At 42.1% G+C, this 22270-nt stretch overlaps 1 protein-coding gene and 1 long non-coding RNA gene across 3 annotated transcripts; one reads left to right on the top strand and one right to left on the bottom strand.

The window, feature by feature from the left end:
• Window positions 1–3250: 3250 nt before the first annotated feature.
• On the top strand, window positions 3251–17680 carry LOC116273296 (piwi-like protein 3). The gene is made up of 9 exons (XM_031662271.1): window positions 3251–5488; window positions 7305–7377; window positions 9007–9204; window positions 9327–9430; window positions 11552–11622; window positions 12084–12234; window positions 13587–13712; window positions 17251–17398; window positions 17564–17680. Exons 1-9 carry the CDS (start codon window positions 5277–5279, stop codon window positions 17678–17680), a joined length of 1200 nt encoding a protein of 399 aa, XP_031518131.1. The 5' UTR covers window positions 3251–5276.
• LOC110740560 lies at window positions 9333–17259 on the bottom strand. 2 transcript variants are annotated; one of them, XR_002515337.1, is made up of 3 exons: window positions 17201–17259; window positions 11105–11770; window positions 9333–10991 (listed from the first exon to the last, which is right to left on the bottom strand). It is a non-coding gene; the product is annotated as an uncharacterized LOC110740560 (long non-coding RNA). The 2 variants fall into 2 exon arrangements; XR_004181689.1 differs by lacking the exon at window positions 17201–17259 and adding an exon at window positions 13408–13612.
• Window positions 17681–22270: the final 4590 nt, after the last annotated feature.

Raw genomic sequence — 22270 nt, 5'->3', positions numbered from 1 at the left:
CTGACCTCATGATCTGCCCGCCTTGGTCTCCCAAAGTGCTGGGATTAAAGGCATGAGCCATTGCGCCCGGCCTCCAGTTTCATTTCTAATTGAGCTTTTAGAATTTTTTTTTTTTTTTTTTTTTTTTTTTTTTTTTTTTTGAGACAGTCTCCCTCTGTTGCCCAGGTTGGAGTGCAGTGGTCGCATGATCTCGGCTCACTGCGAACTCTGCCTCTCTGGTTCAACCAATTCTCTGCCTCAGCCTCCTGAGTAGCTGGGATTGCAGGCACCCGCCACCACTCCTATTTTTTTTTTTTTTTTTTAGACGGAGTCTCCCTCTGTTCCATAGGCTGGAGTGCAGTGGTGCGATCTCAGCTCACTGCAAGCTCCGTCTCCCAGGTTCACACCATTCTCCTGCTTCAGCCTCCCGAGTAGCTGGGACTACAGGTGCCCGCCACCACATCTGGCTAATTTTTTTGTATTTTTAGTAGACACGGGGTTTCACCGTGTTAGCCAGGATGGTCTCCATCTCCTGACCTCGTGATCAGCCCGCCTCGGCCTCCCAAAGTGCTGGGATTACAGGCATGAGCCACCATGCCCGGCCACGCCTGGCTAATTTTTGTATTTTAAGTAGAGACGGGGTTTCACCATCTTGGCCAGGCTGGTCTTGAACTCCTGACTGTGTGATTCACCGGCCTCGGCCTCCCAAAGTGTTGGGACTACAGGCGTAAGCCACCACGCCCAGCCCAATTTTATTTAACTTTTAAAAGAATCAGCTTTTTGTTTCATTTCTCTATTGTGGGTTTTTTGTTTCAATTTCATTTAGTTCTATTCTGATGCTGATTATTTCTTTTCCTCTGCTGGGCTTGGGTTTGGTTTCTTCTTGTTTGTCTAGTTCCTTGAGGTGTAACCTTTAGATTGTCTATTTGTGCTCTTTCAGACTTGTTGATGTAGGCATGTAATGCTATGAGCTTTCTTTCCTCTTAGTACTGCTTTTGCTGTATCCCGGAGGTTTTGATGGGTTGTGTCACTATTATCATTCAGTTCAAATCTTTAAAATTTCCATCTTGATTTCATTGTTAACCCAGTGATCATTCAGGAACAGGTTATGTAATTTCCATGTATTTGCATGGTTTTGGGTGTTCCTTTTGAAGTTAATTTCCAGTTTTACTCCACTGTGGTCTGAGAGCGTACTTGATATAATTTTGATTTTCTTAAATTTGAGACCTGTTTATGTCCTTTTGCTTTTTAACTTATATTTCTATTTCTATCTTATTGTATGTCTTAATGTTGTTGCTATTTTTGATTGGTTCACCTTTCAGTGTTTCTACTTAAGAGTAGTTTACACACCACCCTTACTGTGTTTTTCTGGGCACTTACTATGACCAGTAAGTTTTGTACCTTCAGATGAATTCCTATTGCTCCTCAACATCTCTTTCTTTCTGATTGAAGTACCCCTTTTAGCATTTCTTATAGGGCAGATCTGGTGTTGAAATCCCTCAGCTTTTGTTTGTCTGGAAAAGTCTTTCTCCTTTTTTGAAGGATATTTTTACCGGGTATATTATTGTAGGGTAATTCTTTTTTCCTTCAGCACTTCAGATTATCTCTCCTGGCCTGTATGGTTTCCACTGAAAAGTCTGCTGCCAGATGTATTGGAGCTCCATTCTCTGTTATTTTTCTCTTGCTGCTTTTAGGATCCTTTATCCTTGACGTTTGGGAGTTTGATTATCAAATGCCTTGAGGTAGTTGTCTTTGGGTTAAATCTACTGTAACCACCTTATACTTAGATATTGATATCTTTCTTTAGGTTTGGGAAGTTTTGCTATATCTTTGAGTGAATTTTGTACCATTATCTCTTTACCTCGTCTATAAGGACAGTAACTCTTAGATTTGCCCTTTTGAGGCTATTTTCTAGATTTTGTAGGCATGCTTCTGTGTTTTCTTTCTTTTTTTATGATACTTTAAGTTCTAGGGTACATGTGCACAACGTGCAGTTTTGTTACGTATGTATACATGTGCCATGTTGGTGTGCTGCACCTGTTAACTCGTCATTTACATTAGGTATATGTGTTTTCTTTTATCTCCTCTATGTATTTTCAAACAGCCTGCCTTTGAGCTCAGTAATTCTTCTGCTTGATTTAATTCTGCTCTTAAGAGACTCTGATGTATTCTTCAATATGTCAATTGTATGTCTCAACTCCAGAATTTCTACTTGAATCTTTTTAATTATTTCCATCTCTCTGTAGAATTCATCTACTAGAATTCTCAATTCTCTGTTATCTTGAATTTGAGTTTCTTCAAAATAGCTATTTTGAATTGTCTGAAAGGTCACATATCTATTTCTCCAGGATTAGTGCCTGGTGCCTTATTGAGTTCATTTGCTGAGGTCCGTGTTCTCCTGGATCGTCTTGATGCTTGGGGCAGTTCATGAGTGTTTGGGCATTGAAAGTTAGGTTTTCGTTATTGTCTTCGCCGTCCAGGCTTGTTTGTATTCATCTTCCTTGGGAAGGCTGTCCAGGTGTTCAGAAGGACTTGGGTATTGTGATCTAAGTCACATCTGCATCAGGGGACATCCCAAGCACAGTAATACTATGGTTTGCGCAGATTCATAGTGATATCACCTTGGTGATCTTGGTATGATCCGGAAGATTTCTGGATGACCAGGCAGAGAGTCTTGTTCGCTTACTTTCTGTCTCTCTCTGTGCTGAGCCACCTGGATCTGGGTTTGGGGTGACACAAGCACCCCTGTGGTGATGACCAATGGGACTGCACTGGGTCAGACCTGAAGCCAGCACAGCACTGGGTCTTTCCCAAGGCCCACTGTGACCACTACCAGGCTACTACCTATGTTGGATCAAGGTCCTAAGGCTCTGCAATCAAGTGGCAAAGCAGCCAGACTGGTGTCCTTCCCTTCAGGAGCAGTAAGTTCCCCCCAGGCCCTGGCAGGTGCAGAGAATGCCATTCAGGCGTCAGGGACTGGAGTCAAAAATCATAGAAACCTACCTGGTATTCTGTTGTACTGTGGCTGAGCTGGCACTCAAACCATGATGCAGACCTTTCTCACTCTTCCCTTTCTTTTTTTCTTTTCTTTTTATTCATTTATTTTTTGAGACAGTCTTACTGTGTCGCCTAGGCTGGAGCGCAGTGGTGCAATCTCGGCTCACTGCAACCTCCACCTCCTGGGTTCAAGCGATTCTCGTGCCTCAGCCTCCCAAGTAGCTGGGATTGCAGGCGCCCACCACCACAGCCAGCTAATTTCTAGTAGAGATGGGGTTTCACCAGGTTGGCTGGATCTCCTGACCTCAAGTAATCCACCCGCCTCGGCCTCCCAAAGTCCTGGGATTCTAGGGGTGAGCCACCGCATCCTGTCCCCTTCTCTTTCTACACATAGAGGAGCCTCACCCCACGACCACTGCCACCACAGGCCCATAGGGAGTACTGCTAGGCTACTGCCAATGTTCCCTTAAGGTCCATGGGCTCTTCAGTCAGCTTGCGGTGAATGCTGCCAGGCCTAGGAATTACCCTTCAGGGCAGCGTGCTCCACCTTGGCCCAAGGCAGGTCCAGAAATGCCATCCACGAGCCAAGGCCTGGGATTAGGGACCCCAAAAGCCCGCTTGGTGCTCTACCCCACTGTGGTTGAGCTGGTACCTAAGGTGCAAGACAAAGTCCCCTTTACTTTTCCCTCTACTTTTCTCAAGCAGGAGTCTCTCCCCATAGCCACAACAGCTGGGAATATGCGGGTTCTCACCTGAAACCAGCATCTCTGAGTCCACTCAAGGCCCTTGACATTCTACCTGGGTATTATTGCTGGTTCTTCAGAGCCCAAGGGCTCTTTAATCAGTAGGTGATGAATCCTGCCTGGGCTGGGTCCTTCCCTTCAAAGCATCAGGTTTCCCTTCTGGCCCAGGGTATGTCTAGAAATGTCATCCAAGAGCTAGGGCCCAGAATGGGGGCCTCACAACCCTGACTCTTGTCCTGTCCTACTGTAGCTGAGCTGGTATCCAAGATACAAGACAAAGTCTTCACTCTTCCTTCTTTTATCCTGAAGCAGAAAGAAGGGGTGTCTTTTGGAGCTTTGAGCTGTGCTGCCTTGGGTTGGGGTGATATAAGCACTCTCTTAGCTACCCCGACTGGTGCCTCAGTAGATCATGTCCCCTGCTGCTCCACCTCCAGTTTACGAGCTCTGAGCTCAGATCAGCATTAGGACTTACCTAAGGATTGCAGTCTTTGTAGCCTAGACTATTTCTCAGGTTCACTTAGGGCCACAGAGCACTCCAGCCCATGGTGGTGAGGCTTTCCAGAACTCGAGCTCTGACCACTGGGGTGGGCAATTCCCCTCTGTCTAGGGCCAGAATCAAATGTTCCCCCTGTGGGTGGCCATCAGCTGAGTACAGCCCAGGTCTGCTTTCTGCTATGACAGGGCAGTGCAGATTTTAATGCAAAGCCTCACAGTTGCTGTGCTCTCCCTCTCCCAACTGCACAGATTCTCCGCGCCATGCAGGGGTGGGAGAAGGGTGACGTCAGCAATTCAAGACTGTTTTTCCCACCTTCAGTGCCTCTTTCAGCAATAGAAAGTAAAAACCAGACACTGAGTGCTCACCTGATGTTTGGTTCCTATGAAGGTGCTCCCTTTGTACAGATAGTTGTCAAACTTAGTGTTCCTCTTGTAGGGATGATCAGTGGAGGCCTCTATTTGGCCATCTTACTCTATCTTTGGTTAAATGTTTCAAGTGTCATTCCTTGGAATAAAGTTCCCACCAAAAGACTAAATTTTTAGGGAGCACTTGCTGTGATAGAACAGTATGAAGAGCCAATCTGAGTCTAACAGCATCGAAAAGCTCCAAAAGAAACTTCACATCAAATACAATTAAGTTTATTTGCACTAAGACTGATTCACAAATTGTGCAGCACTCAATCAGAAGGGGTTCAGCGAGCTCTGCTGCAGCAGTGTGAGCAGTGAGCTTTTATAGGCTGATGAGAAATAGGACAAAATACATTTGCTCTATTACAGTGGAAGAACCCTAGTTGGTAACTGGTAGTTTCTGATTGGTAAAGTCTCTGGCTTTGCTTTACTGTTTACATTGGGCTTTGCTTTGCCTGCATGGGAACCTAAAGCTCTGGAGTCATCTCCCCCGCAATGGCCTCTCAACGAAAATTTTTTGCACCTAGGATAGAATTCAGTTCTGTTAACCTATATCTTATTGAAAAAAATACCTAAATTGGCCATTCAAGTTTATAATTGTAACATTTCAATAGGAGATAGCACAGATTTACATAAGTTGATCTTTAAAGTTTTATGCTAGGTCTTATCATTCTTTTCCAGGTTAAAGCCAATTCACAAGGAGACTGGTCAAGAGAAATAAGAGAATTACCATTACTTAATGCAATGCCGCTACATAGTTGGCTCATACTCCATAGTAGGAGCAGTCACAGGGAAGCCATGTCCTTAAAGAGTCATCTACAGAGTGTCACAGCCCCCATGGGCATAACTATGAAACCAGCAGAAATGTAAGTAGAGCAGAAATTACTTCCAATTTGAAAATCAGTTAACAATCTTAAAGTATAACAACTAAAATATTGTAGGAATTGGTCACTGTATCAAAACCTTAAAAGTCTGTAAAGCCTAATCTCTAGTCAAAAAATATTAAAACAGACTTTGTGATATATGGTGTACGGCTATTAAGATACATGTTGTAGAAGGTATGAGAATTAAGGACTTGATGTGAATGGATGGAGAATATTAAGAATTCTCAGTCATGTTTCCAAAAACTGAACTGAAACTTTCTAGAGCAGTTTTAGGTTTACAGCAAAATTAAGAGGAAGTTACAGAGACTTCTCATATATATCCTGCCCCCAATAATGCATAGCCTCCCCCATCAACATCCCCTACCAGTGTGGTACATTTGTTACAGCTGATGAGCCCACATTGAAATATCATAATCACCCAAAGTCCATAGTTTACAGTAGGGTTCACTCTTGGAATTGTACATTCTACTGGTTTGTACAAATGTATATGACTTGTATCCACCATCAGTTTCATGCAGAGTATTTGTCACTGCCCTAAAAGTCTTCTGTGCGTCATCTAATTATCCCTTTCTACCACCACCTACCCCTTGCGCCACAACCTCTGAGGACAATTTGGTTTTTTTTTTTTTTTCCATCTCCATGGTTTTGCCTTTTTAGAATGTCATCTAGTTAGACTCACACAGTATGCAGTCTTCTCAGCCTTGGCTTCTTTTGCTTCGACCTTGGATGATAAAATCCGTAGAACAAACCATCAGGGCACAGGTTTACCTGTATAACAAACCTGCATGTGTATCCCTGAACCTAAATGTTTTCTTTTTTTAAAAAAAGGGTTAGGTTCTGGTTAAGTAGCGTCTCCTGAGGGCAGGGCCTGTTAGGAACACAGGGCCCTGGTGTATTTCACAATAGTTTATTTTCTCCTTTCCCTGCTGGAAGCACGAAACAATTTTCCTCTGGTATTTATTGCGAGGACCTGGTCAAGCTCCTAGAGGTAAAACTCTCAAAATTGTGGGAGCCTCCTATGACTGGGTATACCTGGAGTTTTTAACCCTCACAGTTGTCCATGCTGAGCCTGCAGTAATTCATCAGTTACAGTTTAGATCACCTGACACAGGAACTGTTATCCTGGGAAGTTTCTTGAGTCTTTGCTCCAGCTAGCCAGGACTCCCTGTTTTGCTTATTTGTCTCTTCAATATAGGAGGCAGTGATTTGCCTTGTGTCCTCACCTCTCTTGAAAATCCTAAGAGAACTGTTCATTTTTTTTCAGTCTGTTTAGCGTTTGACTTGTTAGGACAGAGTAGTGACTTCAAAGCTCCTTACAAGTAGAATCGGAAACTGAAAGTCTACTGTCTTTTTTTTTTTTTTTTTTTTTTGAGAGGGAGTCTCGCTCTGTTGCCCAGGCTGGAGTGCAGTGGCCAGATCTCAGCTCACTGCAAGCTCCGCCTCCTGGGTTTAAGCCATTCTCCTGCCTCAGCCTCCCGAGTAGCTGGGACTACAGGCGCCCGCCACCTCACCTGGCTAGTTTTTTTGTATTTTTTAGTAGAGACGCGGTTTCACCGTGTTAGCCAGGATGGTCTCGATCTCCTGACCTCATGATCTGCCCGTTTCGGCCTCCCAAAGTGCTGGGATTACAGGTGTGAGCCACCGCGCCCGACTGTCTTTTTTCTTTTAAATATACTTTCTACTGAAATGCATATCTTGCCTTTTTATCATGTCTTACTTTATATTTAATTAGCTGTCTGAGATGTTTATCATGTTTCACTGGTCAGTACCTTTTGAATATGAATGCTATATTTTTTAGGATTGAAGTAGATGGGGATGCTAACTCCTATATAGACACATTACGGAAATATACCAGACCAACACTGCAGATGGTAAGTGTCTAGATGATACATGTACAGTCTTTAGTTATTGTTCTAAACTATTTTGATAAGTATTTTAGAATTCAAAATGTTGTCATTGGTTTCCTGAACTTGCCAATGAAAGCAGATTAACCTGCATAATATAGCTGAATACAGCCTTTCGTGGTTTAGCTATTCCTGAATATCACAATCTTAAGCTAATTTTCTCAGGCTTGGGGACCTGTAATTACTTTTAAAATCTCCTAACTTAAAAAAAACACACTATACAAGTGTAAAGTAGTGTGGGTATTAACAGTCACCACATTCATTAACTTTCATCCCCAGATGTAACCTGCCAAGTCTATGATCACGATCTTCTAACCTGTGTTATTCTTCTTGCCTGGTATTTTTCTTTTTCTTTTCTTTTTTTTTTTTGAGACGGAGTCTTGCTCCGTGGCCCAGGCTGGAGTGCAGTGGTGTGATCTCAGCTCACTGTAACCTCTACCTCCTGGTTCAAGCAATTCTCCTGCCTCACCCTCCCAAGTAGCTGGGATTACAGGCGCCTACCATCACACCCCACTAATTTTTGTATTTTTAGTAGAGATGGGGTTTCACCATGTTGGCCAGACTGGTCTCTAACTCCTGACCTCAAGTGATCCACCCGCCTTGGTCTCCCAAAGCACTGGGATTACAGGCATGAGCCACCGTGCCTGGCAATTCTTGCCTGGTATTTTTCTAGGAGTCTGTTCTTTCCTTTCTTGCATTCAGTGTCTTAGACCAAGTTGTCATTATGTTTTATCTGAATTACTACAGCAAATTCTTCTTCTTATTATTTTTTGAGATAGAGTCTCGTTCTGTTGCCCAGGCTGGAGTGCAGTGGTGCGATCTCGGCTCACTGCAAGCTCCGCCTCCTGGGTTCATGCCATTCTCCTGCCCCAGCCTCCCAAGTAGCTGGGACTACATGCACCCGCCACCATGCCCGGCTAATTTTTTGTATATTTAGTAGAGACGGGGTTTCACCGTGTTAGCCAGGATGTCTTGATCTCCTGACCTCGTGATCAGCCCGCCTCGGCCTCCCAAAGTGCTGGGATTACAGGCGTGAGCCACTGTGCCCGGCCCCTTGAGCCTGTTTTTAACCCATCCTTGTCAACACGGTGATAAGTTCCTGGAAACTGAATAGGATGGAAATGATATTGCAGGCTTAAGCAATTGATGTATATTACCAAATTGCCTCTTGCAGCAATTGCTGTAATTTATAATTATAATTTATAACATTAATGTTAACTATAATTTAGAACATCAATATTAACTATAATTTACAACACTATAATTTAAACACTTAACAATTTAATGTTAATTCTAGTTTGTAATGTTAATTATAATTTGTTCCACACATTCACCCTTCCAATTGTTTAATGTAACTAATAATTATAACTAATGTAATTATAATTTTCTAATAAATACATACCATATAATTGATATAATTATGTTATAATTAATAACATGGCTCTAGGCCCTTCACCCTCTTGGGTTCAAATATTTTCTTAATAAATTGACTCTAGCTTGTCAGTCTTCCACCTAAGTTGCCTGCTCGAGATGGTTTTTCTTTCCTGTATCACTGTTGTTGTATCTTATGGAATGTCATGTTGGCTGGTTTTCAAGGTGATTTGTATCCTGCCCAATGATGACAAACACAGATATGACAGTATAAAAAGATACCTATGTACCAAATGCCCGATTCCAAGCCAATGTGTAGTGAAAAAGACCTTAGAAAAAGTCCAGGCAAGAACCATTGTCACCAAGATTGCCCAGCAGATGAACTGCAAGATGGGAGGAGCCCTCTGGAAGGTGGAGACTGATGTACGTTGTATTTCATTGACGTCATTTAACTTATATCTAATAAAACTTAAGGTTCTCTTAATTGTTAATGCTTAAATTTTGCTCACATTCTAACTCCACTACCTTTTCCAAAAAACCTTAAGGTACAAAGAACAATGTTCGTTGGCATTGATTGTTTCCATGATATCGTAAATCGACAGAAATCAATAGCAGGATTTGTGGCAAGTACCAATGCTGAATTAACAAAGTAAGTAAGCTCTGGTAGATATTGTTTAGTCGGTAGCTGACTGTGGACCAAACAGAAAAGATGAACCTAATTAATATTTGTTAACTCAAGAGGTTGGGAATTTGACAGATGAGTTATTCTTAGTCACGTGCTCTCCTGATTTTGCTGGCAAAGTTATGTTCCCAGAACACTTTGCATGGTTGGCTGCTCTACATCATTTTCCGTTGCTGCCTAACATACCACAAACGTGGCAGTTGATGACAAATGCCCGTCTCTATCTGCACAGTTCTTCTCACCAGACACCTGGTAGTTCACAACTCTCAGGACCTTACAAGGCATAAATTAAGGTATCAGCCAAGCCACATTATCATCTGGAGGCTGGGCAGCCCTCCCTTTCCAAGCTCATGTCATTGTGGCTGAATCCATTTTTTTGTGGTTGGATGACAGAGGTCCTTGTTTTTTTTGTTTTGTTTTTGTTGTTGGCTGTCAGCTGTGGGCCAGTCTTGATTTCTCTCACATAGCAAACCCCTCTCCATCTTCCAACCAGCCAGGGCACATTGAGCCCTTGTTCTGTGTTGAATCTGACCACCTCTTCTGCCATCAGCCAGAAAAAACATCCCTGCTTTTAAAGGAGCTCATGTAATTACAAATGACCCATTTGGAAAACCTTTATCATAAAGTCAATGGAGCCATATAGCATAACATAATCACAGGGGTGGTATCCTGCCGTGATCACAGGCTCCAGGGATTAGAATAGGTAGAGTTCTGTCTACCATAGGCTCTGCTCAGTAAATGTCTTAAATGGATATCACTAACACATAGTGAAATATTTGAGATGTGCATGGGTAAAGAGACATTGAAACATAATAAGTGGTCAGAGATCTGTAAGTATAAGATCTTGTCTTCATATACTTGCATGTGATGTACTTCCGAGAGGAAATGTACATCTATATCCCATGCTCTTGTTTTCTCCCAGGGCCCTTTTATTTTCTGTTCTCAGAGTAGAAACCACGCTGTACCTTGAAATAAGTTTGCAGTCTTAAGTTTGCCGTCCTTTGCGCATTACTTGATGTGTGACCACTGCAAATTACCTCTATGTTTAACAATGATCATGGCCCACTAGGTATAATTCAGGAATATCTTTTAAGGAAGATCCATCTTTATTTCCATAGATGATTACTTTTTTTCTAGTCATATTCTGCTTCAATATGATAACACTGTTTTGTTCTACTTTTTGTTTGAAAATAATCATAGGGAACAATTATACTTACAATTATTCAACAGATACTTTTTCAAGTAATAAACTTATTTTAATAGTGTAAAATCTGCTTTCCAATCAATGAAAGAAAACCTTCCAGAAAAATTATGAAAATAGCCAATACCTTGAACAAAGAGAAACACACATAGCTAAGTAAATATTACAATTACGTACTCCAAACCCAAGAAATCAGAGACCATCACGAACCAAATCATTCTTGGAGCTGTCAACAGATTTTTCTGAGTGGCTGCCATGTTCCGATGCTGACACTGGCAGTGAAAATGTGGAGCCAAGACCGCCTGGTCATACCCTATGAATTAAATCCTAGTGAGAAGAGGCAGACAGACAGATACATCACAATATGTCAGGTGGTCAGATGGGGTTACTCTGAAGTAAACAAGAATGCAGTAAGGGGATAGAAACTTGAGACAACATACCATTTTACTGGATATGTTGACGTTGTCACAACAGCTGCCACCATTCCAAAGCAAACCCCTTCCTCAGTGAGGGGGAACATGTAGGAGCCACTGTTGAGAGCACTGATCCCAAAGCAGGAGCCACGGGGAGCACAGGGTTTTCATTTTATTGCATTCCCCCGTAGGCGAAACTGCAGTCGTCTTGTACAATAAAGCATGACTAATTTGTAGTAATGTGAATAAATGCTTCCATTCTATTTGACTATTTGTATGCACTCAGAATTTTCTAAAATGCCTAAGATCAAAAGAGACCAACCAAGACTTTGATCTCTGTGGCGATATGAATTATGCTAAAATGTCCTCAACTACTGATAGTAATATTTTTTTGCTCGTAGATTAATGCAGACTCAAAATGAGATTTTAAGAATCTTGTTTTCCAAACTGGTGGTTTGTTTTTTCTGTGAACAGGTGGTACTCTCAATGTGTCATCCAGAAAACAGGAGAAGAGCTTGTGAAAGAGCTGCAGACCTGCTTGAAAGGTCAGTGTCTTGTAGCGGTTGGGGAACCCGACACTATACAAGTAGTTCTCCACCAGTCGACCTGTTGCCTCCAGAGGACACTTGGCAATGACTGAACCTTTAGTGTTTGGGATCTCAACTGGGGTGGAGGTGGTACTGCCATTGAGTCCTAGTGGATAGAAGACAAAGATGCCGCTAAACATCCTAGCATGCGTAGGTTGACCCCATCTCCACCACCTCCACCACGAATTCTCTGGATCAAAACTTCCATAGTGCTGTCGCTGAGGAACCCCGGAATAGACAGGACTCATGCAGTAAAACTGCCCTGAAAGCTACAGTGTTGGGAATAGACAGGACTTAAGCAGTAAAATTGCCCTGAAAGCTGCAGTGTTAAAAGATGGACTTAGAATTTGTCAAAAGCAGCAAAGGCTAGTTTTTTCCAAGTTACCGTTTATTTACACAAGCTTCTGATTTCCTCTCAGCTGCCCTGGATGTCTGGTGTAAAAACGAATCATCAATGCCACATTCTATTATTGTGTATCGGGACGGAGTGGGAGATGGTCAGCTTCAAGCATTGCTTGACCATGAAGCGAAAAAGATGTCGACCTACTTAAAAACCCTCTCTCCTAACAAGTAGGTTATATTAATTGTAAAGTGTAGTGACTCATCCCTGTAATCCCAGCACTTTGGGAGGTCAAGGTGGGCAGATCACTTAAGCCCAGGAGTTCAAGACCAGCTTAGGCAACGGAGAGAGACCCTATCTCTACAAAAAATAAAAAAATTAGCTGAGCCTGGTGGTGTGTGCCTGCAGTCCCAGCTACTCAGAAAGCTGAGGTGGGCAGGTCACTTGAGCCTAGGAGCACTGCACTCATACCTGGATGACACAGTGAGACCTTGTCTCAAAAAAAATCGTACTGTGGAGATTTTAGCTTGACAGTTTAGTCTTTGAAAAAAAATCTGATGTTTTTTAGGGGAAAACACCAATACAATGTGTGATGAGAGCAGGCGCTTGATATAAATAGTGGCTTCTGTGAATGAGAGTAGGAGCTTGATATAAATAGTGGCTTCTGTGGATGGGTGGGGGGAGCACGGGGAAGACCCTTCTGCTTTGATTTTGTGTTCCACGCCCAAGTCAGAATGCAAAGCAGAATTGGACCTGGCAGGAGCAGACTGCTTACACCATAAAGCTCCAGCTGAATCTTCCTACTTTATTTCAAGTCTTGTTGTGGGAGGGCTTGTTAACCTCAGATAATCACAGAAATCCATGAACGGCCCGGCGTGGTGGCTCATGCCTGTAATCCCAGCACTTTGAGAGGCGGAGGCGGGTGGATCACTTGAGGCCAGGAGTTTGAGACCAGCCTGGCCACCATAGCAAAACCCCATCTCTGCTAATAAAAATACAAAAATTAGCCAGGCGTGGTGGCACACACCTGTAATACCAGCTACTTGGGAGGCTGAGCCATGAGAATCGCTTGAACCTGGGAGAGGGAGGTTTTAGTGGGCTGAGATCATGCCACTGCACTCCAGCCTGGGGGACAGTGTCAGACTCCATCTCAAAAAAAGAAGAAATCCATGAACGTAGCCTGCCAACAGTTCACACTTATCCTGGACTTTTGTGTGTCTCCAGACTGGAGGAGCCAGCGGGAGGGAATCTCCAGCCCTAAGACTTACAAAACCTGGGAAACTCCACTTTTGTAAAACTCCGGTTTCCTGAGGGCCCGCTACCCAGCCGGGATTGTAGGAATGATCCTAAAGTTGTGAGGAAGGGACCCTTCCCCTGGGATGTGGGTGGCTATGAATAAATACCTCTTCATTTACTGCTTCAATTGGGCACATGGAGCTTACACAGTAAAATTAGGGTGTAAGGAGGGCTGCTGTCCATTCTTCTGAATGGGTCCTAAATGTAAAACAGATGTTTTAATACACTGTATACTTCTGAGGTAAGACTGAGTAAACCTAGAGACACTTACCCTAATTTTTTTAAGTTTCACTCTAGCTTTCATTGTGGTGAAGAAACGAATAAACACTAGATTTTTTCTTAAGCGTGGAAGCGATTTTCAAAATCCACCTCCAGGAACAGTTATTGACATAGAGTTGACTAGGAATGAATGGTAAGTCACCTGTATTTTTTGTATCTGGATCTATAATTTTCTCAATTTGCTTTAGTTCAGCACAATCACTTAATTCCAATAAATTTACCTTAAAGCATTTCTGATTCTTTTTTTTTTTTTTTTTTGAGACGGAGTCTTGCTCTGTCGCCCAGGCTGGAGTGCAGTGGCCGGATCTCAGCTCACTGCAAGCTCTGCCTCCTGGGTTTACGCCATTCTCCTGCCTCAGCCTCCCAAGTAGCTGGGACTACAGGCACCCGCCACCTCGCCCGGCTAGTTTTTTGTATTTTTTTTTTTAGTAGAGACAGGGTTTCACTGTGTTAGCCAGGATGGTCTCGATCTCCTGACCTCGTGATCCGCCCGTCTCGGCCTCCCAAAGTGCTGGGATTACAGGCTTGAGCCACCGCGCCCGGCCCATTTCTGATTCTTTAGAACTAATTTGGTCTGTTTTTTTACTATTGGGTAGAGATTCCTCATTTGGATCTAGAAATTGCAATTAGTCTTTTGGTTGTCGAAGTTCCTTCATCAAACATTTGTAAATGTCTGTGACCACATAAGAGTTAACTTCAGTGTGGCCCTAAAACCCTTTAAATTATGAATACAAAAGATAGCAAGTGATGTTTATATTAACAATTTGGAGTCATCACAAATCGAATTATATTGAATATATCATGACCATCAAAATGTTTATGCAGTAGCCTAAGAGGTTATCTATCTGTCTGTCTGTCTCTGTCTATCTGATGGAGTCTTGCTCTGTCGCCTAGGCTGGAGTACAGTGGCGCAATCTCAGCACACTGCAACCTCTGCCTCCCAGGTTCAAGCAGTTCTCCTGCCTCAGCCTCCTGAGCAGCTGGGATTACAGGTGCCTGCCACCACGCCCAGCTAATGTTTTGTATTTTTAGTAGAGATGGGGTTTCACCATGTTGGCCAAGCTGGTCTCGAACTCCTGACCTCAAGTGATCCACCCACCTTGGTGACCCAAGGTGCTGGGATTACAGGCGTGAGCCACCACGTCCAGCCAGAGGTTTCTATTTTAAAAATGTCTTTCTGCTTTAAAACAGCAGTGTGGGGCTGGGCGTGGTGGCTCATGCCTGTAATCTCAGCACTTTGGGAGGCCAAGGCGGGCGGATCATGAGGTCCAGAGATCAAGAGCATCCTGGCTAACATGATGAAACCCCATCTCTACTAAAAATACAAAACATTAGCCGGGTGTGGTGGTGGGTGCCTGTAGTCTCAGCTACTCAGGAGGCAGAGGCAGGAGAATGGTGTGAACCTGGGAGGCGGAGCTTGCAGTGAGCGAAGATTGCACCACTGCACTCTAGCCTGGGCGACACAGCGAGACTCTGTCCCAAAACATAAAAAAATAAAAAAATAAACAGCAGTGTGAAAAAAGAGACCAGTTTCTTTCATGTGAAACATTTTGTATGACACTTATTCTTTGTTATCCTGAACAAAGAAATGATGTGTTCAGAAAGTAATACTGAGTAGGCTACAAAATAGTTTCATATAGTCAGCCCTGTTGTTCATGGATGCAAGAAAAGTAATTCCAAACAGTGATTTAGAAGTCTTTTTCTTGTTATGAGGATGTAAGTCATTATGAGTGACAGCCAGCCTTTAAGACATTAAGATTAGACATAACTTCCAGAAGATGAAATGGTTAGAGACATTCTATATAAAAATGTACCGAAAAAAGAAAAGATATAAAAAGGAATAAAGGCCGTAAGAATGTCTAATGAAAAGGTCAATTTGTTTTTGAATATCTAACAAACATGAATATAGTCAAAATGAAGAAAAATCAGTGGAAGGGTTAAAAGAGTAGGTTAGACATAAAAGAAAACAAATTGTTAACTGGAACATATGTTCACAAAATTTCCATAATGCAGTGGAGAGCCATAAAGATGTGGAAGATATAAAAAAATGTTTAGGAAAATGTAAGGCAAAATAAGATTTGCTCTATATCTAATAGAAGTTTCAGTAGTAGATAAGATATGATGGGGGTGTGGTGGGGTAGAGCAATATTCAAAGAGAAAGTCTGAGATTCTGAATCCTCAGACTGAAGAATAACAAGATTTGGGCAAAGATCTGTAAAAGTTCACACTTAGAAATGTTATAGCGAAACTTCAGCAGGCATAAGAAAATGTAAAAGCAACCACAGGAATAATATATTTACAAACAATAAAAATCACATTCAGCAAGAGTAGAAACAAGAATACTATGAAGTATTTTTAAAATACTTAAAAATAGCCATCAAGCTAGAATTTGATACCCAGCTAACTTATCAAGGGTGACAGTGAAATACAAACATGCTCAGTTTGTGCATATACAGTATATACATTAGCAGATCCACCAGACCCTCACTGAGAGAACTACCCAAAAAGACTGTATTTTAGGAAGAAGGAAATTGAACAGTGAAGGGAGAATGAAATGCAAGAAGCAATGCTGATGAGTTACGATGGAGCATAAAAAAGCCTTGATTTCATAAATGACAATTTATAGGGTATATTAAAACAAGACCTGGCCAGGCGTGGTGGCTCACACCTGTAATCCCAGCACTGTGGGAGGCCGAGGCGGGTGAATCGCGAGGTCAAGAGTTCGAGACCAGCCTGACCAACATGGTGAAACCCTGTCTCTACTAAAAATATAAAAATTAGCTGGGCATGGTGGTGAGCACCTGTAATCCCAGCTACTCGGAAGGCTGAGGCAGGAGAATTGCTTGAACCCAGGAGGTAGAAGTTGCAGTGAGCTGAGATTGCATCACTGCACTCCAGCCTGGGCAACAGAGTGAGACTGTGTCCAAAAAAAAAAAAAAAAACCCTAAAATACTGGATATAACACTTACATGGAAAAGGAGTTATGAGGTTAAAGCATACTAAGATTCTTCAGTTATTAGGGAAAATGATAATGCTTCTGGTGCTTTATACTTAAAGCAGTTATATAAATGAAAGACTTAACGTGAAACCACAGTGGAAATCATGACATTCATACCAAGAGTTAGGAATAAATGAAGTAAAATGAAGGCAAGGCAGAAACATTTGATCAATCTAGTGCAAGGCAGGAAAGGATTAAAGGAAGGAGCAAATAAAAAGTATCATAAAGTACAACATAAGATTGTAAACATAAAAATAAATTCAATATTTATAACACACACATAGATCAATCTTATGGATTGTATTAAGAAGTTTAAATAGAGTCCAGTGATCCTCAGCGAGGCAGCAGGCCTTCATCCCAGGATCTGAATGGAATTATCTACGGCCATATCAGATCAAATGCGCCAATCTTGTTTCTTCCTCTAGGTTTCAGTACGTGTACTTGAAGTCAAAATCCCACGAGAGTTACTATCTCTGTCAGTGATTTAATTGCATTCTATAAATTTGATCTCTCAAATAATTGCTCAGTTAGGTTTCTAAATGCAAAGGAAACCTAGTCTATAGAATAGATTTCTGTAAGCTATTTTACTAAATGTTTTCATTTCAGACATTAGGTTTACTTACTGTACCCTCTTTCGAAAATGAGCTGATACCCACATGTCCTATATTTCCAGGTATGACTTTTTTATTGTGAGTCAGTCTGTGCAAGATGGAACTGTTACCCCCACTCATTATAACGTCATCTATGACACGATTGGCTTGAGCCCAAATACAGTACAGCGTTTAACATACTGTCTATGCCACATGTATTATAATTTGCCAGTAAGTATTTTCTGTTACTTTTTTCTTCAGATTTTTAAAATGTACTATTGAAGATTGAACAATGTTGGACCTCTGAATTGGCTTCCATGAATTTAAATTTAGGGGAAGTAGATGTAAGGTGAAACATATTTAGTTGTGGGTTTTGTTTTTTTTTTCCTACTAAAGGGCATCATTCGAGTTCCAGCGCCTTGCCACTATGCCCACAAGCTGGCTTACCTCGTGGGACAGTCCATTCACCAGGAACCGAATCGTTCCCTGTCAACCCGTCTCTTTTACCTTTGACCTGCAGAGGAAGACCTGATGTGATACTGAAACCACAGCGTGTAAGCCTGTCTTCCTTTTGAAGCAGGATGTCTGAAATATTTTCCTAGGTCCATAGCTTTACATTCCCATTGTTCTTGATTGGACATGGGAGAGATTCAGAGTGATATGTTCTACTCTCAGTACTATCACAGACTGATTTTTCCAGAAAGGAGAAATGACAGGGTTTGGCTTGCAGTTTCCCTTTCAAATATGTGACAGAGATCTCATAACTAAACGTGACTGAACGTTTTCCACCCCAAGCAGGGCCACTCTAATAATTGAAAAGATGGGACATTTGTCACAGAGAGAGTACATCTGTGAACAAGTAAACTCTACTTGGAAAACTACATCTACTTTATTTTTGAAACTTTTTTGTTAACGGACAGGAAAGGAAGACATAAAAGTAACAACACCAAATTTCTTTTTAATATTTTGTATTTAGAATTAACCTATTACTGATGAGCTACATAGGAAGCATTGTGTTATTCCTTGTACTGGGGTGGGAATTTGGATGTATTTTTGGTGGAAAGGTCATAAAGAAAGCTTGATTACGCCTGTAATCCCCAGCACTTTTGGAAGCCCGAGGCGAGCCGATCACCTGAGGTCAAGAGTTCCAGACCAGCCTGGCCAATATAGTGAAACCCTGTCTCTACTAAAAATACAAAAATTAGCCAGATGTGGCGGTGGGTACCTGTGATCCCAGCTACTCGTGAGGCTGAGGCAGCAGAATCGCTTGAAGCTGCGAGGTAGAGTTTGCAGCAAGGCAAGATCTTGCCATAGCACCCCAGCCTGGGCAACAGAGTGAGACTCTGTCTCAAAAACAAAACAAAACAAAAAATTGGCAGCTTAGGAACACAAATATTTGGTTTTTCCACAAAGAAGGAAAACTAAGCTCTGTTAATGAACTTGTTTAATTCATTCTATTGCATGGTCCCAGTATGTTATGTTAGCTGGATCAAAATCCAAAGTCTTCAGTAAGTTATTTAAGTGGAGCTATTATGTTTTTCTTGAAAGTGGACTTTTTTCTCTCCACCTAAAACTATCCTTAATTAGACTCAGGAAACAATTTTTTTTTTTTTAAATGTTGTTGTTGTTGTTGTTTTATATGGAGTCTTGCTCTGTCACCCAGGCTGGAGTACAATGGCGCGATCTCGACTCACTGCAACCTCGGCCTCCCAGGTTCAAGCGATTCTCCTGCCTCAGCCTCCCAAGTAGCTGGAACTACAGGCATGCGCCAACACACACAGCTGATTTTTGTATTGTTAGTAGAGATGGGGTTTTGTCATGTTGGCCAGGCTGGTCTCAAACTCCTGACCTCAAGTGATCTGCCCACCTCAGCCTCCCAAAGTGCTGGGATTACAGGTGTGAGCCACCACGCCTGGCCTTGTTTTGTTTTCTTATACTCAGATAGTGTTATTGTGGGGGTGGGTGTAGGGGTGGGGATTAACTTCAAATATACAAGAAAAGGTATATTTGGAAACATAATTGCTTGATTACATATTAGGTTTATAATTTGAACTGGTCTTGTAAGAAATAAAATGGAAAGACTTCAGAATCTAAACTCATCGTAATCTAGGTAATGTCCTCCTGAGCAGTTATTGCTAACGGCAATAAACATTGAGATGGGTCTGTAATTTAAGAAACACTAAGATAACATGTTCTTAAGTTAGAATCTGATTTATAATGATTAATTTCTAGAGGTCTAAAAACGGTTTCTTGGAAAGAACAAACTGAAAGTAGGTATTAAAACTTTCTGAATGTTCTCTATAAATATATCATTTATTCCTAACACTGTTAAATTTAAGATGATGTGATTCAATAAAGTTATTGAATCACAATAACATGACTGGCTCTTGTTATTTTTTAAATGTTTTTAGCCTTCCTAATATACTAATTTGTTGCTTTCTAAGATAACTAGAAATACTGCTGTGACCAGGGAAATATCCAATTAGCCTATTAGTTCTTTATAAGTTGGGTGAAGGAAGCTGGGTATCCAATATTTCCAGGAAAAGTCTCATTTCAGAGGCTTACAGATAAAAATGTAATGTATCACAACACCTCAGTTTCACACTGTTGAGCCAGGGTTGGGAGTGCTAATTAAAGGTCTGTCAGGGCTGGGCATGGTGGCTCATGCCTGTAATCCCAACACTCTGGGAGGCCGAGGTGGGTGGACCACTTGAGATCAAGAGCTCAAGACCAGCCTGGCCAACATGGTGAAACCCTGTCTCTACTAAAAATACAAAAATTAACTGGGCATGCTGGCACATACCTGTAATCCCAGCTACTTAGGAGGCTGAGGCAGGAGAATCCCTTGAACCTGGGAGGCAGAGGTTGCAGTGAAGCAAAATTGCACTACTGCACTCAAGCCTGGGTGACAGAGTAAGACTCCGTCTCAAAAAAAAAAAAAAAAAAAATCATAAGAAATCCATTTGGCCTACAAAGTAGCAATACAATAATTCAAAAAATGAACTTGACTCTGGCAAATAACATATCGATCCTTGCACTGAATACAGGTCAAAGCTGGACAAAATATTAGAATGTTGAACAGCATCAAAGTGTTAAACAAAATGCTTGTTCCCTGGTGCTGCAAAGAAATAGCACTCAAACAAAAATTTAATTTTCTCAGCAAGGCAGTTTTAATTTTCTGCAGAAAGGGTGCTCATTGCAGATGGAATAATGGTAAGAGCACACCTGGACAGGGGAGAGGAAGGAGTTCTTATTCCTGATATAGGTGGCCCCGACTGCTGTATTGTTCCCTTATTGGCTATGGCTGGACCACACAGTCTAAGCTAATTCCAATTGGCTGGGTTTTTTTGTTTGTTTGTTTTGTTTGTTCTTTGAGACGGAGTCTCGCTCTGTTGCCCAGGCTGGAGTGCAGTGGCCGGATGTCAGCTCACTGCAAGCTCCGCCTTCCGGGTTTACGCCATTCTCCTGTCTCAGCCTCCCGAGTAGCTGGGACTACAGGCGCCTGCCACCTCGCCTGGCTAGTTTTTTGTATTTTTTAGTAGAGACAGGGTTTCACCATGTTAGCCAGGATGGTCTCGATCTCCTGACCTCGTGATCTGCCCGTCTCGGCCTCCCAAAGTGCTGGGATTACAGACTTGAGCCACCATGCCCGGCCTGATTGGTTGTTTTTTAAAAAGAGCAGGAGTATGAACTGGAGTGGCAGGGTGAATAGTCTGGCAGGAAGGAAGGTTAGCAACAGGTAACTAAAGGTGACTTAGGTCAGAGCAAGTGACCGGCGTGAGTCAGGACGGAGCAGGTGACCAGGGGAACAGATGCGAACTACTGATTAAGACTGGTGGGAAAGTTGTTTACCGAAACTAGAAACAAGTGGGCAAAGGGAACCAGGAAGTTAAACTTTAAAATGGAGAATCTAAGAGATGAACATAGTGACATACTGATTCTTTGAAGAGAAACTTGGGGTTCACTATATTTAACAAAAGGGATGGAAAAGCAGAGAAAACAGTGCCAATATCTGGCAGAAGGAAATCCAGGAATATGACCCTGGTATTTGGAACTGCTTCTTATGCCACAGATTCTGGAAGGGGCCATTGAGTGAGAAGTCAGGTTTGTTTTGACATATTTGTGAGTCTGTTTGAAAAAAAAAAAAAACAACTGAAGTCCAGCAAGCAGCATGGAGGGTTGTAGGTTACTTGCACACTCTGGTTTGAGACTCTCAGGGATACAGTGTAGTAAGGCGCATGACAAAGATAAGGCTTCCCAGGAACAGAACTTACCTTTAAACCACCTGGATCATTAATACCCCAGAGTCATCAGCCAGAAGCAGTCTCGTTGCAGGATAATAACATCTTTGTCATCAATCTGACATTTCCATGCAATACATAGTACTCGGTCAACAACAACCAACGTAAGAGGACAATAAGACAAAGCCAAGGGAAACAAGACAACAGAAATAGAAGCATAGGTGCTCAGGTCATGTGAGTTATCAACAGTATTCCAAAAAGTAAAATATAAATGTTGAGCAAATTGTAGAAAAGAACCAATTTGGAGATTCCAAAACTGAAAAACTTAACTGAAATAGCTCAGGATGGGTATAGCAGCATGTTTGACACAACTTAAGGAGAGAATCAATGAAATGGAAGATAGGACATGAGAGAGGCTTCTTGGCCTGGGACCAGCCTGGCCAACATGGTGAAACCCTGTTTCTACAAAAGTACAAAAATTAACCAGGCATAGTGGTGGGTGCCTGTAATCCCAGCTACTCAGGAGACTGGGGGGAGAATCGCTTGAACCCGAGAGTCGGAGATTGCAGCGAGCCAAGATGGCACCATTGCACTCCAGCCTGGGTGACAGCAAAACTCCGTTAAAAAAAAAAAAAAAAGTAAGAAACCAATAAACGTTTTTTCTTTCAGACAAAGCGGTGCACCTCACCTGCATAGATAAGGTGTCCTCCATAAGCTCCTCAGGGGAAACTAAAAGGACACAGAGCAACAGTCCATTGGTGCCGCTGAAGAATCCTGCAGAGAGCTTTGGGGGATGTGGACTGGGGCAGGAGTGTAGGGAGGTGGGTGGTTAACAAGCGTGGACTGTGCTGCTGCTGAGCTA

Source organism: Papio anubis, unplaced genomic scaffold (assembly GCF_008728515.1).
Source record: "Papio anubis isolate 15944 unplaced genomic scaffold, Panubis1.0 scaffold524, whole genome shotgun sequence".
NCBI classification, from domain to species: Eukaryota; Metazoa; Chordata; class Mammalia; order Primates; family Cercopithecidae; genus Papio; species Papio anubis.
The sequence above is the reverse complement of the archived record's forward strand: the minus strand, read 5'-3'. Positions and strand labels throughout refer to the sequence as shown.

Excerpts from the sequence above, each read along its gene's own strand:
- LOC116273296 (XM_031662271.1), top strand. The coding sequence starts at position 5,277 with ATGCTAGGTCTTATCATTCTTTTCCAGGTTAAAGCCAATTCACAAGGA. Across the intron at positions 9,205-9,326 it reads TCTGGAAGGTGGAGACTGAT|GTACAAAGAACAATGTTCGT; the intron begins GTACGTTGTATT and ends AAAAACCTTAAG. Across the intron at positions 11,623-12,083 it reads GCTGCAGACCTGCTTGAAAG|CTGCCCTGGATGTCTGGTGT; the intron begins GTCAGTGTCTTG and ends ATTTCCTCTCAG.